The 16,872-nt window shown below is 41.4% G+C and overlaps 2 protein-coding genes and 1 long non-coding RNA gene across 4 annotated transcripts; all 3 read left to right on the top strand.

Annotated features, from left to right (window-relative positions):
• The first annotated feature begins 650 nt into the window (after positions 1-650).
• Positions 651-2,589, top strand: LOC129834976 (uncharacterized). The gene is made up of 3 exons (XR_008756342.1): positions 651-722; positions 2,029-2,265; positions 2,421-2,589. It is a non-coding gene; the product is annotated as an uncharacterized LOC129834976 (long non-coding RNA).
• A 3,012-nt stretch (positions 2,590-5,601) lies between these two features.
• Positions 5,602-8,562, top strand: LOC129834975 (adhesion G-protein coupled receptor G2-like). Its single transcript, XM_055900336.1, has 6 exons — positions 5,602-5,762; positions 5,864-5,982; positions 6,197-6,465; positions 6,584-6,689; positions 6,892-7,181; positions 7,422-8,562. Exons 1-6 carry the CDS (start codon positions 5,616-5,618, stop codon positions 7,520-7,522), a joined length of 1,032 nt encoding a protein of 343 aa, XP_055756311.1. The 5' UTR covers positions 5,602-5,615; the 3' UTR covers positions 7,523-8,562.
• A 982-nt stretch (positions 8,563-9,544) lies between these two features.
• LOC129834363 (adhesion G protein-coupled receptor G3-like) lies at positions 9,545-14,823 on the top strand. 2 transcript variants are annotated; one of them, XM_055899280.1, is made up of 12 exons: positions 9,545-9,693; positions 10,204-10,267; positions 10,651-10,741; positions 10,927-11,061; positions 11,331-11,459; positions 11,629-11,683; positions 11,809-11,900; positions 12,464-12,582; positions 12,819-13,099; positions 13,241-13,301; positions 13,407-13,687; positions 13,794-14,823. In XM_055899280.1, the coding sequence occupies exons 1-12, from the start codon at positions 9,633-9,635 to the stop codon at positions 13,898-13,900; spliced, it is 1,476 nt and encodes a 491-aa protein (XP_055755255.1). In that variant the 5' UTR covers positions 9,545-9,632; the 3' UTR covers positions 13,901-14,823. The 2 variants fall into 2 exon arrangements, with proteins under 2 accessions (XP_055755255.1, XP_055755254.1); XM_055899279.1 differs by having other exon boundaries at positions 9,546-9,693; positions 13,202-13,301.
• Positions 14,824-16,872: the final 2,049 nt, after the last annotated feature.

Raw genomic sequence — 16,872 nt, 5'->3', positions numbered from 1 at the left:
GCCACCAGGTTCCTCTAAAGGTAACATAAACGTACATTTTGCAGTCACAAAATGATATATGACTATGACCAATCATGACATAAGCTAACATTAGAAGAGAAGGGATTTTATTGTGTTCTCTCTACCAAGCACACAGTGGTTTGACGGACCATTTTACCCCAAAAGGACATCAAATTGTGAGTGAAATCAACTCCTAGCATGTAAGTAAGTGTATGTGTTTGTGTGTGAGGAATATGATTCAATCATATTTTGTCGTTGTAAAGTTCAGCCATTTGAGTAGATTTTTTGTTACATTTTTTTAACCTTTATTTAACTTGATAATGTTGTGTCGGTATCTTACCTGAGTGATGGCAAAATGATATGTCTGGTAATAAGCAGACATCACTGTGTTGATAATCAGAAAGCATGGCTAGGTTTCGTTAGTGCTGACGCATTTTTGAAATCTAACAGAATGTGTTAGGCATACGTTGTGGTATTAAGTAGTGTTAGCCTAGGTGTCAAGCTGAAATTTAATTCTCAGGCTGTATAGTGTACTTTACTGAGTGTGATGTTGAATGAGTGGTAAGGAGTATGACAGTATGTTGAAGACAAGGATGACTTTGTAATGTATGTTTTTGTCATTCATATTTTGTACTGTTCTACCCTTAAAACAGCCACAATGTTTCCTCTGCATCTACTCCTACTGATATCTGGAACACTGGCTATGAATTGCTCAGATTCAGGTACTAACACACTAATGATCTCAAACTGTGTTTCATTTTAATGCACTATGGGACCAAATCAGTGGAGGCTGCTGAGGGGAGGAGGGCTCATAATAATGGGTGGAACAGAGCTAATGGAATGAAAACCATGTGTTTGATGTATTTGATACCATTCCACCTATTCCACTCCAGCCATTACCACGAGCCCGTCCTCCCCAATTAAGGTGCCACCAACCTCATGTGGACCAAATATTGTATAAAGTCTTGATAGGGAGGACTTAAGTACACTTGATTTGTGTTGATATTGATCACTGGCAACAATGAGACAGCCTATAGGAAGGAGGTCAGAGAACTGGCAGTGTAGTGCCAGGACAACAACCTCTCCCTCAACGTGAGCAAGACAAAGGAGCTGATCGTGGACTACAGGAAAAGGCGGGCCAAACAGGCTCCCATTTAACATCAACGGGTTGTAGTGGAGCGGGTCGAGAGTTTCAAGTTCCTTGGTGTCCACATCACCAATGAACTATCATGGTCCAAACACACCAAGACAGTCGTGAAGAGGGCACAACAAAACATTTTCCCCCTCAGGAGACTGAAAAGATTTGGCATGGGTCCCCAGATCCTCAAAAAGTTCTACAGCTGCACCATTGAGAGCATCCTGACCGGTTGCATCCCCGCCTGGTATGGCAACTGCTCGGCCTCTGACCACAAGTCACTACAGAGAGTAGTGCGTACGGTCCAGTACATCACTGGGGCCAAGCTTCCTGCCATCCAGGACCTATATAATATGCAGTGTCAGAGGAAAGCCCATAAAATTGTCAGAGATTCCAGTCACCCAGGTCATAGAGTGTTTCTCTGCTACCCCCCCCCCCCCCCCCCCCCCCTCCTCTCCATTTGTTCTGTACACTGCTGCTACTCGCTGTTTATTATCTTTGCATAGTCACTTCACCCCTACCTACATGTACAAATTACCTCTAACCTGTACCCCCACACACTGACTCGGTACCGGTACCCCCTGTATATAGCCTAGTTATTGTTATTTTATTATTTTTTACTTTAGTTTATTTGGTAAATATTTGCTTAACTCTTCTTGAACTGCGCTGTTGGTTAAGGAAGCATTTCAAGGTAAGGTCTACACTTGTTGTATTCGGCGCATGTGTCAAATAAAGTTTGATTTGATATTGGTACAATTGGCGTATTATTTTATACTGTTGTAATAATTAGGCAAAAAGTTGTAACTAACCCCATTCATGGTTGTTGTAACTCCTCATTTCAATTATGGGATATCAACCAAATAATAATAATACATGCTATTTCATTTCCATAGACAATAGCTTTTATTTAAACACCACAACTGGGGTGATTTCAATGGCAATAAAGATTCTACAAGAGAAGATCACCATCAGCGATAAAGCTGAGGATACTTTGAAATGCTATTGGGCGTCCAGTGAAAGCTATGTTGATTGCACCTCGATGAATGTGACCTCAATGAACCTAACTGACTGTCGGACGGTGCCGATTTCTTTGGTCAATATCTCAATCAGAAAGTTAATCTTCAACATATGTGAGCAAGTCAACTTATTTTGTTTGTATATTCACAATATAGAAATTCTGGATGAAATGTGAAACTGTAGCTGTGATTCCTCTGTAATGTCATGGGTTTGATATAACCCCTCCTAAACTGTAATGTTAGTACAAGGCTCCTTTTTTGTCCCTCAGCTTCATCCACGTGTGAAGTCACCAATTGTACAGAGACAGCGATCAATGCCCTGGTGAGAGAGATACAAGACCATTCCAGTGAAGGTCCAAAGGAACTGAGAAGGATCTTGAACATACGAAGTATGTGTGCAGACCTGTTTAAGAACAATCTGACCATGAGGATGATGTTTATTGGGTAAGTAACCAGCCAACCTATTTCCATTTACTTCTGACAGAGACGTAACTTTGACAACCTGCCCTGTATCTGTGCTGTACTTGCAGCGTTGAACGGGGCCTCATACATAGCATCATGAACATCTCATTCACTGGAGAGTCTGTGTACTACGATCTCAGGGATCTGGCTCTGACTGTGTTCAACCTGGTCAACCTAACCAGTGCTGATGACAAGATGCTGCACATAATAGTTCCAGAGGTAGGGCTGCTTTTATCTGGGTTTGTGTTTAGGCATCTTGTTTCAGATTGAGGTCAGAGAGGTACCCAACCTATAGAGCATGTGTAAATGCCAAATGTATACACTACCGTACAAAAGTTTGGGGTCACTTAGAAATGTTCTTGTTATTGAAAGAAAAGCAAATATGTTGGCCATTAAAATAACATTAAATGGATCAGAAATACAGTGTAGACATTGTTAATGTTGTAAATGACTATTGTAGCTGGAAACAGATGATTTTTGATGGAATATCTACATAGGCGTACAGAGACCCATTATCAGCAACCATCACTCCTGTGTTCCAATGGCACATTGTGTTAGCTAGTCCAAGTTTATCATTTTAAAAGGCAAATTGACCATTAGAAAACCCTTTTGCAATTATGTTAGAACAGCTAAAAACTGTCATGCTGATTACAGAAGCAATAAAACTGGCCTAGAAGGCCAGCATCCCGGAGTTGCCTCTTCACTGTTGACGTTGAGACTGGTGTTTTGCGAGTACTATTTAATGAAGCTGCCAGTTGAGGACTTGTGAGGCGTCTGTTTCTCAAACTAGACACTCTAATGTACTTGTCCTCTTGCTCAGTTGTGTACCGGGGCCTCCCACTCCTCTTTCTATTCTGGTTAGAGCCAGTTTGACCTATTATGTGAAGGGACTAGTACACAGCGTTGTACGAGATCTTCAGTTTCTTGGCAGTTTCTCGCATGGAATAGCCTTCATTTCTCAGAACAAGAATAGACTGATGAGTTTCAGAAGAAAGTTAATTGTTTCTGGCCATTTTGAGCCTGTAATCGAACCCACAAATGCTGATGCTCCATTTACTCAACTAGTCTAAAGAAGGCTAGTTTTATTGCTTCATTAATCAGCTAACATAATTGCGAAAAGGGTTTTCTAATGATCAATTATCAATTAACAACGTGCCATTGGAACACAGGACTGATGGTTGCTGATAATGCCTATGTAGATATTCCATTAAAAATCATCCGTTTCCAGCTACAATAGTCATTTACAACATTAGCAATGTCTTTACTGTATTTCTGATCAATTTGATGTTAATTTAATGGACAAAAACTGTGCTTTTCTTTCAAAAACAAGGACATTTCTAAGTGACCCCAAACTTTTGAATGGTATTGTATGTCCTGAATAAATATGTTGTCTGTGTATATTTGATGTACATATTGTAATACTCTGACTGCAGAAGGGGACCCTCTAATGAGAATGAGTAAAGTATGTCAGCACGGTACTTATTTTCTCGCTGAAATCCTTTAGCATCTCCCTGAGAACAACTCTTACATTTCGGAAATATGGATCCCTATTGATGCACTCCAGAACATCCCAGAGGGAAAGAGGAAAGTGGCCGTGGTCACCTATAAATCACCCAATCAGTTCTTGGTAGGACTTCTCATATAGTGCATCTATTCTATAATTCAATTCAATCATTCTTCCAATTCAATCAATTTAAATAAATTAAACATTTTGTGATTTGATGGACGAGGCTTTCATGAAATCGCAACCCTCATAATCCTCCAAGTCATTATCACCCTCTTCTATCCAGTTTAAAGAGGAACTCGTGAGAACCAGGGTCATGCGGATAGAGGTGGAGGGCGGCAGACAACTTGAGAACTTGACCACTCCACTGAAGATGAAGTTCAAATTGCTTGACACTATAATACCAGTAAATTGTCATCATACGTTTTAGGATGTTCCTGTACAAAACAACATTTTTGGTGTTTTTGGCTCTGTACTCCAGAACTATGAGTACAGAGCCAATGACTATGAGGTTAAAGTTCAGACTGTCAGCTTTAATTTCAGGGTATTTTCATCCATATCGGGTGAACTGTTTAGAAATTACATCCCCTTTTGTACATAGTCTCTCCATTTTAGGGGACCAAAGGTATTGAGATTAATTCATTTATATGTGTATTAATTAAAGTAGTCAAAAGTTTAGTATTTGGTCCCATATTCCGAGCACGCAATGACCACATCAAGCTTGTGAATCTACAAACTTGTTGGAAGCATTTCTTGTTTGTTTTTGTTGCGTTTCAGATTACTTTGTGCCCAATAGAAAGGAATGGTAAATAATGTATTGTGTCACTTTGGAGTCACTTTTATTGTAAATAACAATAGAGTATGTTTCTAAACACTTTAACACATTAATGTGGATGCTACCATGATTACGGATAGTCCTGAATCAATCATCAATAATGATGAGTGAGAAAGTTACAGACGCACAAATATCATTCCCCTCACAAAAATGCTACCCTCCCCTGTTATTTTAATGGTGAAAGTTTAGCATGTCATAGCGGTATGATATTTGTACGTCTGTAACGTTCTCACTTGTCATTATTATTATTTATAAACGGTTCACCCGATATGGATGAAAATACCCTCAAATGAAAGCGGACAGTCTGCACTTTAACCTCATTGTCATCAAATCTGGAGAACAGAGCCAAAACATCAACAAAAATGTGTCACTGTCCCAATACTTTTGTTTCTCACTGTAGTTCACTGTTGATTCTATTATTGCATTACCGTATCAGTGGTTTTTCTCTACAGGTGAATTACAGCCTGTCATGTCAATATTTCAATGAATATGGTGGGTATATTTCTGTTCCAGTAGTAACAGTGTTTGCATACAACTACAGTCCTTTGCATACCACAGTCCTTTGCATACCACAGTCCTTTGCATACCACAATCCTTTGCATAACATTTTGTTGTTGTCTCATATGACAATATAAGCTGTACACATACCGACTGCATTTGTGAATGACTAAAAAGGGTATTCTCTTCCAAAAAGGGAACATAAGCCTCCCAGACACTGTCTTTTGGAAAACGGATGGATGTGTTACTAAGATCAACGACAGTGTGGTGGAGTGTATCTGTAACCACGCTACCCCGTTTGCCGTGCTGCTGGTGATCCATTTATATTAAATCCATTGATCTATCTACATCATTCTATCATAAATGTCATCTGGTGTTAGTTGTCATGCCTTATCCATTCTTATCCCCTCCAGATCGCTGACCTATCTATTGGCAGTGTGCACTGGCAGGTCTTGTCTTACATCAGCTATATTGGCTGTGGCTTGTCGGCCTTCTTCACAGCCATATCCTTCCTCACCTACGTCATTACCACGTATGTGACCCCACCTCACCAAAATGTCACGTGCCCCCTTTTTCCTTCTTTCTCAATTTTGAATTGTATCACTTCCGTTGTATGTTTCATCCCGTGTCTATTTCAGCATGGCCCGTGTACTTATCCCTGCGTCTGTATAGATGACTGCACCCGTACTAGTCATCTATCCACCCTGTTATATCAGCTGTCTGATACTGTTGTACCCTTACTTTAGGAACTCCAGGGTGGACAACGCCAACAGCATCCACGTGTCACTAAGCGGGGCTTTGTTTCTGCTCAACACCTCTTTCCTGCTCAACGAGTGGGGGGCCAGCCTGAACATCAGGGGCGTGTGTATCTTCATTGCGGCGGCCATTCATTACAGCCTCCTCAGCTGTTTCACCTGGATGGCCATTGAAGCTGTCCACCTGTATCTCCTCCTGGTCAAGGTGTTCAACACTTACTACCGACACTATATGGCCAAGCTGTCTGCCATTGGCTGGGGTAAGTGAATCAGTTATAAACATGCTCTTTCAGGTGAGAGATAGTGGAACAAGACATTGCGTACATGGAACCGGGGTCAGATATGTGAATACCCTCATCCTGTGTGTGCACTGTTCAGGGGTCCCTGGTATCATTGTGGGAGTTTCATTGGCAGTCAAGGATGTCAAACCATTATATGGACCTACAAAAATGACTATGGCAGACACTAACCAGACAAATACAATGTGAGTAAATGTTATCTTTCTCTTATCAATACAATTTCATGGGTGGCCCAATGTACAGTATAGCTATGCTCCTAATGTGGAGATCAATAGGTGAACGTTAAGGACAAGGTGATTATGTGTTTGGTAAAGACCAGATGCAGTTTGTCCAATAGAATCTCTGTTTAATCACTGTGTCACTGCATTTAAAAAAATTCTGCTGCAGCTGCTGGATCATGGACATCCCCTTCTTCTACGGTATGAACCTGGCCTACTTCATCCTCATCTTTGTCTTTAACTCTGGAATTCTGTTAATGGTGACCACCCGGATCTGCCAGCTGCAGTGCTATGACAGTAAGGGCAAGCCTGGGAAGGCAAGCCTGGCCTGGAAGGACATCTGCACCGTCCTGGGTCTGACCTGCCTGCTGGGCATCACCTGGGGCCTGGCCTTCTTCAGCTATGGCTATGTCAACCTTCCCATCCTCTACCTGTTCAGCATTTTCAACTCCCTCCAAGGTGACCCAGGGAACATCACGAAAGACAGGGACAGAAAGAGATAGTAAAGCTGATGTAGAGGGGGTGAAGGGAAGAGAGTGGAGATCAAATAAGATTATGTACAAAGGGAGAGGAGTGACAGGTAGAGAAAATTGGCCCTGTGACCAGCCCCATGATCTTGAATAGTTTGAAAGCACCTATTATTGAGCGCCTGTGTGGGTGGAGTCTGGGTGATGATCTGTCTGTGTTTCTCTCTCTAAGGATTCTTTATATTCCTATGGATCTGTGGCACTGCCAGGAAAGACAGGAGCACATCAGCAGCTCTGAACACCTCTACAGCCAAACCCAAGGAGGAGATGTAACCTGGCAAGAACCCCGACCAGTAAACAATGTCTGTCCACAATGGAGATCACTCATATCTACTTAGATGGCAAGGGGAGTTTTTGCTTTGTGTCTAATGGCATGTGCATTGTTTCTTTCTTTCTCTTTCACAAATATCATTCCCCTTGCCATCTAAGAGGTAGTCACCTCAAACAAGTACTTGGGAGTATGGCTAGACGGTACATTGTCCTTCTCTCAGCACATATCAAAGCTGCAGATTAAAGTTAAATCTAGACTTAGTTTCCTCTATCGTAATCGCTCTTCTTTCACCCCAGCTACCAAACTAACCCTGATTCAGATGACCATCCTACCCATGCTAGATTAGAGAAACATAATTTGTAGATCGGCAGGTAAGGGTGCTCTCGAGCGGCTAGAGGTTCTTTACCATTCGACCATTTGATTTGCCACCAATGCTCATTATAGGACACATCACTGCACTCTATACTCCTCTGTAAACTGGTCATCTCTGTATACCTGTTGCAAGATCCACTGGTTGATGCTCATTTATAAAACCCTCTTAGGCCTCACTCCCCCCTATCTGAGATATCTACTGCAGCCCTCATCCTCCACATTCAACAGCCGTTCTGCCAGTCACATTCTGTTAAAGGTCCCCAAAGCACACACATCCCTGGGTTGCTCGTCTTTTCAGTTCACTGCAGCTAGCGACTGGAACGAGCTGCAACAAACACTCAAACGGGACAGTTTTATCTCAATCTCTTCATTCAAAGACTCAATCATGGACACTCTTACTGACAGTTGTGGCTGTTGTCTCTACCTTCTTGCCCTTTGAACTGTTGTCTGTGCCCAATAATGTTTGTACCATGTTTTGTGCTGCTACCATGTTGTGTTGCTACCATGCTGTGTTGTAATGTGTTGCCGCCTTGCTATGTTGTTGTCTTAGGTCTCTCTTTATGTAGTGTTGTGTTGTCTCTCTTGTCGTGATGTGTGTTATGTCCTATATTTATATTTATTCATTTTTGAAAATCCCGTCCCCACAGGAGGCCTTTTGACTTTTGGTAGGCCGTCATTGTAAATAAGAATTTATTAACTGACTTGTCTAGTTAAATAAATAATTAATATATAAAGTTGTGTTGATGTATTTTCTTCTGTATCATTCCAATGTATTTATTGGGAAAGTGATTTGAGAGAATGACTTCATTTGAAGTGTATGTTGTTTATGATTATCAACCTTCCTTAATATGCGATCTCAAGTTGCTGAACTGACTGTTGCATAATTAACCAGTGTTTCCTTAGTTTCCTGTTTCAAATTAGTTCCTATAATGTTTTACAAGAAGAAAGTCCATGTACCATCAAAGTGAGTTTGTGCGATCTTGATGACATAGTGCAAGAAAACATAAACTGTTACCTGTTTTTCTGAATTTTAGGATAAAGCCACATAATACACGTTGAGACCAAGCACGCTTATGTGATAGACCTTTTCACACAGTCTCGTCATTATTAGTTTCACAATCTATCTCTTGCTTTTCCACAGTCTAACCAACTATGGAAAATGTGTTGCAATCTGGTCATGTTTTTTACATTTGAAATAATATCACTTCTGCAGAAAGTGTTTCACTGTGAGCAGTAGGTTCTCAAACTCACTCACATTTGACCATTTCCTTATAATTGGGAAACAGAGACATCCTCTTTTCTAGTGATTTTCTGGTGATTGGCAGAATGAGTCTTAGAGATGTTGTAACGATGAAATCCGTATCAGAGAAATGCCACCATCTAGGATTTGTTTCTGATTCTAACTGAAATTATTTTAATATATTCATTTACCTAACATTAACCACTCAAACACCAATATGCTTTTAAGCTTTATTGTGTTATTCTTGATGATTTTATGTTGTATGATAACAAATTGAATCACCCACTAATAAAAGTGCTGTATTCATTCCATGCTGTGTTTACAATAGCCTACTTGTATTCCTCCAGTTTTGAAATGACTTCCTGCATGTACAAATATGTCCAACCCCTTCTCTAATTGTTGCGATGATATGAAATCAGGAAGCATCAACACACAAGCAAATATCAACAAAGATGACAGACCATTAACCCATCAGCGGTCACAGACTGAAAGAAAGAGTGATGAAGATCAGTGATTTATTTCTCATATTTATATGCATCCCTGCAACCCTGAGTTCCAATGGTAAGCTCCTGTTTTGTTTCTATGTGTTGATCAGGTGTTAAAATGGATGGCGTGTGTGGATGAGTATAGGTCAAGGTTATGTAAACATGTTTGGACATACATGGACATCAGTGAAAATGGGTTGACCAGTTAAATATTAAAGTGCATTACTTATATCTGGGGTGGACAACCCTGGCCTGGAGAGCTGTCATATACAAATAAGATACCTAATCAAGGTCTGTTAAATATACGTGATTAGTTCAACCAGGTGTGTCTCAACTGGGCTAGAAAAAAAGCTTGCACTCACTGCGGCTCTCGAGGACCAGGGTTTGCCACCCCCGATTGACGTGGTCCCCACTGAGGTTTTGTCACCCGCATTGCCTTTAGTGCTAGAGTGCCTACAGTGTTTTTTCATCTGGTTGTTTTGTTGTGGTTGTCTTGAAATTAAGCATTGGTACCTTGTATGGATTTGAGTCATTTTCAGAGTGATACATGCACCATAATGGCTAACCTTGTCGATAACGTTTCCAGACTATCTTCCAAACTGTAAAGATGCTCTTGAAGATTGTCTTCGCCAAGAAGTGCCATGGACCAGGTACTCCAATAAAAGTCCTGTACCTATCATCCCCTATTGTAAGGGATTTTAACGTGCCATGGATATTATGAAGAAAGTCAGTACCTGTTTATCATTTTAGCTACACAGTTAAACATCTACCTAGTCCATATGGGAATGTCCATTAGGTTTACAATTTTGTTATGTAGAGCTTTCATCCAGAGCAACTTACACTAGTGAGTGCGTACATATTTGCACTTTTACATACTGGTGGTCCCCTGTGGGAAACAAACCCACAACCCTGGTGTTGCAAGCACCATGCTCTACCAACTGAGACACACAGGATTTGATATCCATGTATTAGAATGATTAAGTTGAATATAAGAAAGGGTCAAATCGTTTAAGATGATTTGTGTTTTTGGTAGGTGTTATGAGGATAGAATTACAAGATGCATTCAAAAGACCAGACTGCACATCCCAAACTTCTACAGATGGTCTGTCAACTCATCCAATCAGGTGAGATCATGAATTCACTGCTGTTGATCTCACAACCTTCTGGTTCAGTCATATATACCGGGGTGCAGCAACAAAGACTTCAGATACAGCCTAATCTCTTGTTTTTTTTTTACTGTTGCATATCGCAATTTTTGGTATTTCCGATGCACTAACAATTTAAATGTCCGTTAATAATTCCACCATAGGCAGAAGCGGGCACGGATTCTGGACACAGAGTGCACTTCCCTGCACATGCCCTCCAGAGAAGCAAGAGGAACGACTCTAATAGCACTGACTATGTGCACATTACTATGGCTGTACTCAACAGCTCTCTATTCAAGGTTGGTAACTGACTCATAGGCCATTCTTAGTTTTGGCTGAAACCAACCAATGGTAACGGACAAAATCGTATCACTGCTGCCATATCAGGTATACAATTTATCACTACAGTAAAACAATGAATATATGATTTAGTATCATGAATTCGTTAAATACAGATGTTTCCCTTGAGGAAGGATTTTATGAAAGTAAAAGGCACATTTGATCTCTGAATGACATTTGCTCCTCTGTTTCTGCTTTCTGTTGCACTTTCCTCCAATGTCGCCAACAGCTTGGTCCAGTTCGAGGCAATAGATCAGGGGAGGTCCTAAGGCAGTCTGTGCTGGCTGTGAGGGTGGGGGACCACGGTGTGAGTGACCTTGACCAGCCTGTCAGAATCGCCTTCAGAAACACAAATGTGGTGGGTGAATGGACAAACTGTGGAATGGAGGCCACTGGAACTTTAGACACTAATTGGACGAATAAGACTGTGACTGTGCATCTCTAAAACAAATATTAGTCTAGTCTATACTTCAATGAAGTAACCATACATTTTACACACTGTGTGTTTTACATTGCCTTTGTTTCAGGCTGAGAGAGGGACTTGTGTTTTCTGGAAGGACTCAGAAAAGAATAATGGCGAAGGTGGGGGCTATGGCTTGACTCATCTTTTAGTGGTTGAACCACTGCTGTGAACTACCATGGTATTTTCCTGTGTGTGTGGGTGTTTGTGTGTGTGGTTGTGACATTTGTGGCTTTTCTGTCTGCAGGGGACTGGAGCTCAGAGGGTTGTAATACCACCCTTGTTCACGGAGAGTTTGTGTGCAGCTGCAACCACCTCAGCTTCTTTGCAGTGCTTGTGGTAAATACGTGCTACAGTTGTTTAAATAGATGATTACTTTCATTATTTTAATAACTCTATACAAAGCATAGCTGTGTAAGACATGCAAAGACTGATATAGAAGTCTTCAAAACACTCACTTTAAAGGGATACTTCACCCACGTGACAAAATGTCATTATGATTTCCTTACTCTATAAGCAGTCCATCGACAAGGTATAACTGCAATCCATGCTTTGATTGGTTAACCTGGCCATGTTTTCCAAATGCTAATGTTTTAGCATTTTTTGGCACAAATCCAATGCAAGGCAATGATACAGATCTTATCATATTTTGCGCTTCATGTCCAAATCATCTATAAGTAAGTTAATTGTGCTGTGCAATCAATAGTAGATACTTTAGGATAATTTGGACATGAAGTGCGGAAAATGAAAATAGGTACCATTGACTTGCATTGGTTTTGTACCACCAACGCCAAAACGTTAATTTGGGTGTACTATCACTTCAATAATGACATAATTTTTTGTATGGTCAGTCCTACCTGGTAACATACTCTTGATTCCTTATCCTATTTTCCCACTGACAGAACTCAAAGTTGTCGGTAGACCCTGTGAATGCCGCCAACCTAGGCTACATCTCCTACATTGGTTCATCATTTTCTGTGGTTTTCACAACAGTAAGCCTTGTCATGTACACATGTCTTTGGTAAGTATTATCTTCCTTGAAAATAAACAGAGTAGTTAAACCATCCACAATGCAGCTACACAGTAGTAGACATTCATAAACGTACGTGTCAAAAGAAGAAGAGAGAGAAAGAGAACTCACTTTAGCCCTTTTAATATGTCCACAGACAAAGGCCTGATCACAGAAATAGAGCATAAATGGTATACATTATATAAACATCTCTGTGGGCCTGAGCCTCTTGTTTTCTGTCCCCATAGGAAGGGGAGTTCTGAACATTCAATAGGTATTCATGTGCATCTGACACGAGCGCTCCTGTTTCTGCACCTGTCCTACCTCTTGAGCGAGTGGTGGGTGTGGCATGAGGCTGATGGGGCTGAGGGACGTGTCTGTCTGGCCTTTGGGTTGATGCTGCACTGGGCTCTCCTGTCCACCTTCACCTGGTTGGCCATTGAAGGCTTCCATCTCTACATGCTGTTAGTGCGCATCTTCAACATCTATGTCAGGAAATACCTGCTCAAACTGAGCCTGTTTGGATGGGGTGAGATCACAAGTTTCACTCATAAGTATTTTTTTTTCTTTGACAGTTGAGTGATATTCTGCACCATACAATGTATAGTCTAAAAGCAGTCTTTGATCCCAGGCATACCCACTGTGACTGTGGTGGCCTGTGGTTTCTCAGGAGTCTACGGAAGACATAGCTTCTACATGAAGGGGGCCAATAATGGCTCATCAACAGACATGTGAGGTTCAATTCACAGTATTTTGTGACAAAAAAGTTAATATTTAAATATATATATAGCCATGAAAACAAACAAAGGTTCAAATGGACTCTTGTCTAACTGCAGATGTTGGATAAGCAGTGCTACAGACAGCCCTGGAGTGGTAGTCAGCTACGTCACAGTGAGTGGATACTTGGGCCTGGTCTTCCTCTTCAACACAGCCATGCTAGGTGTGGTGGTGGTGAAGCTTTGGGGGCAGAGAGGGAAGGGTAGGATGTGGAAGGACTGGGCCACGGTCCTGGGTCTCAGCTGTGTGCTGGGAGTACCATGGGGGCTGGCGTTCTGCACCTACGGCCCCCTTTCTCTCCCTGGACTGTACCTCTTCAGTATATTCAACTGCTTCCAAGGTCAGTATCCTATCACACACAACCTCTCTAAGAAAAGATATATGATTGACTGCTTTAAATCTGAGTGATCGCTGAGTGGTTTGTTGCTTTTCAATCCCTCCTACAGGTGTCTTCTTGTTCCTGTGGTTTCTTGCCCTTTTACATAAGGGCCGCCCAGAGCACTCCTCTGTGAAAGACTCTTCCAGTCAAAAGATGGAGACAAACCTCAACTGATACGTGCAACACATTCCAGCATACCTTTAGTAGTGTTTGCAGACCAAGTCCCATTCTACCCATGCATACACTGAGTTTAAACCAGAGGTGAAAGTCTAATTAATTTCTTCTCGGTACAGACCTCTTATACCGAGTAATAAAATGTATGGGCCTATTCATAGAACTACATATAGAACCCCTATTCATTCAATAGCATCTCTCTGGGCCTAGTCGTAAAGATTTGTCATTTCACTTTTAAAATGTATGACCTTTTATTATGGCATAAACACAACCAGTCATGATGTTTTCATCTGATTGTCAAACAAGGGCTCCTTTACTAGGCTACCCGCGCACATTCACCCACTCGCAATATATTTCCAGCCTCCAAACAGTGTTGAATGGAAAGAGACAGCTGTTACACAAAACACCAAAAAGTGTAATGGTATTTGGCGTTTGTTATTAGGCCAGAATGTATGCATCCACTGCTGTCTGCGTACATCTCGGTGTCGGCCACTCATCTCTGCCTTGGCATAATTTCAGTGTTTCTTTTCGTCAAACCACATTACATTTTGGAGCATTTGCCACCTGTTTTCATGTCCATTCGCAAAATGCTCCTGACTCTGACATGCGGTAATGATAAAACATAGTATAATAGGCTACATTTTTTTGTTGACATTTTGATTGAAATTATTGTGATAGGCTCATATTTTACCGGTACAGCGTACCCCCACCGTTTATTTTGTGGACGCCAGACCGTACCGCTTTACTTTCACCCCTGGTGTAAACATGACATTTATGATATGACACATAAAGTGTGACACATGGAGCAAATAGCCATTAGCACACAGAGTATCTACTGAATAAAATGGTGTTGTGGTGTTAATCAGATAATTGAATAATTTTATGTTTTCTTATTGTTTCATTAAAATAATTTACCAACACTATCTAACCTATGATTCAGCCTTTTCCCGAACGGTTTAATGATACATAGAATGTCACTTTGAACTTTAATGTAATGTAATTTATTGTAGCAAGAGCGTGGTGAACGGATAGATGTGGTTATGGACAGCGAGGAAGAAGGAGAAGAGGTGAGTGTAGTGGAAAGATGTGTGTTGAGGAAGAATGGCGGCAAGTATAAACCATATTCTGCTGTCTCTGATGGCTCAGACATTGAACCTGACGAGAGTGAGAATGAATTACCTGTGGTGGCAGGTGTGTTGAAGACCCCCGAGCCCGTAGTCTCAGGCTGGATAGAAAAGATGTTGGGTACTGTGAAACCGGTGGAGGTTGCTCGAAGTGGACTTGTGATGATTTTCTGTATTTCTTCTGTCCAGAGAGAGTGGGTGCTTCTTTTATTTTTTATTTTATTTCACCTTTATTTCACCAGGTAGCAAGTTGAGAACAAGTTCTCATTTACAACTGCGACCTGGCCAAGATAAAGCAAAGCAGTGCGACACAAACAACAACACAGAGTTACACATGGAATAAACAAACACACAGTCAATAATACAAGAAAAGGTCTATATACAGTGTGTGCAAATGAGGTAGGATGAGGGAGGTAAGGCAATAAATAGGCCATAGTGGCAAAATAATTACAATATAGCAATTAAACACCGGAGTGATAGATGTGCAGAAGATGAGTGTGCAAGTAGAGATACTGGGGTGCAAAGGAGCAAAATAAATAACAGTATGGGGATGAGGTAGTTGGATGGGCTATTTACAGATGTGCTATGTACAGGTGCAGTGATCTGTGAGCTGCTCTGACAGCTGGTGCTTAAAGCTAGTGAGGGAGATATGAGTCTCCAGCTTCAGTGATTTTTTTCAGTTCGTTCCAGTCATTGGCAGCAGAGAACTGGAAGGAGAGGTGGCCGAAGGAGGAATTGGCTTTGAATGTGACCAGTGAAATATACCTGCTGGAGCGCGTGCTACGGGTGGGTGTTGCTATGGTGACCAGTGAGCTGAGATAAGGCTGGGCTTTACCTAACAAAGACTTATAGATGACCTGGAGCCAGTGGGTTTGGCAACGAATATGAAGCGAAAGCCAGCCAACGAGAGCATACAGGTCGCAGTGGTGAGTAGTATATGGGGCTTTAGTGACAAAACGGATGGCACTGTGATAGACTGCATCCAATTTGCTGAGTAGAGTGTTGGAGGCTATTTTGTAAATGACATCGCCGAAGTCAAGGATTGGAAGGATAGTCAGTTTTACGAGGGTATGTTTGGCAGCATGAGTGAAGGATGGTTTGTTGCGAAATAGGAAGCTGATTCTAGATTAATTTTGGATTAGAGATGCTTAATGTGAGTCTGGAAGGAGAGTTTACAGTCTAACCAGACACCTGGGTATTTGTAGTTGTCCACATATTCTGCCACTCATATCTTGCCATGCGACTAGGGGCAAGATATGTGACTTGCTTTGCTCTGGAGCAACTGAAATTGTAAATTCATGTGTCTGTGACGCCCGACATTTGGTGCGACACAGACCCGGTGTCGAGCATGGTGAAACCGAGAAGACATTGTCTGTCTTTTTGAGTTTTGAAGCAGAGTCTTTACCTGTTAAAGTCATGTTAGGATATGTCAATTATCCAGTGAGAGCTTTTGTGCCAAACCCACTAAAGTGTTTCGGATACCAAGTTATGGTCGTGTTGCAGCTGTGTGTAGGAGGGAGATTTTTGAGATTTGAGAAGTGTGCAGGAGGGCTTGGGACAAAGGAATGTGTAGTATTGTTGGGAAAAAACTGTGTCAATTGTGTCCAGTGAAGTGTCCAGTGCGAGAGAGACAGGCTGAGATTGCCAGGGTCAGAGTAGAACAGAAGGTGTCTTATGCTGAGGCAGTGAAGAGAGTAGAGGATGATTGGTCAAGGGTGAGTAGTAGGCCTAGGCCAATACAGATTGATATGAATTTGTGTTTCAGTAAGGTTGGCTTCTAAGCATTTATTGCCATGGATATCAACTGTACCGCAGAAATGGAACGCAAATCACAGAATATAGATGTTG

The sequence above is a fragment of the Salvelinus fontinalis genome, chromosome 35 (genome assembly GCF_029448725.1).
Source record: "Salvelinus fontinalis isolate EN_2023a chromosome 35, ASM2944872v1, whole genome shotgun sequence".
Classification (NCBI taxonomy): Eukaryota; Metazoa; Chordata; class Actinopteri; order Salmoniformes; family Salmonidae; genus Salvelinus; species Salvelinus fontinalis.
The sequence above is the reverse complement of the archived record's forward strand: the minus strand, read 5'-3'. Positions and strand labels throughout refer to the sequence as shown.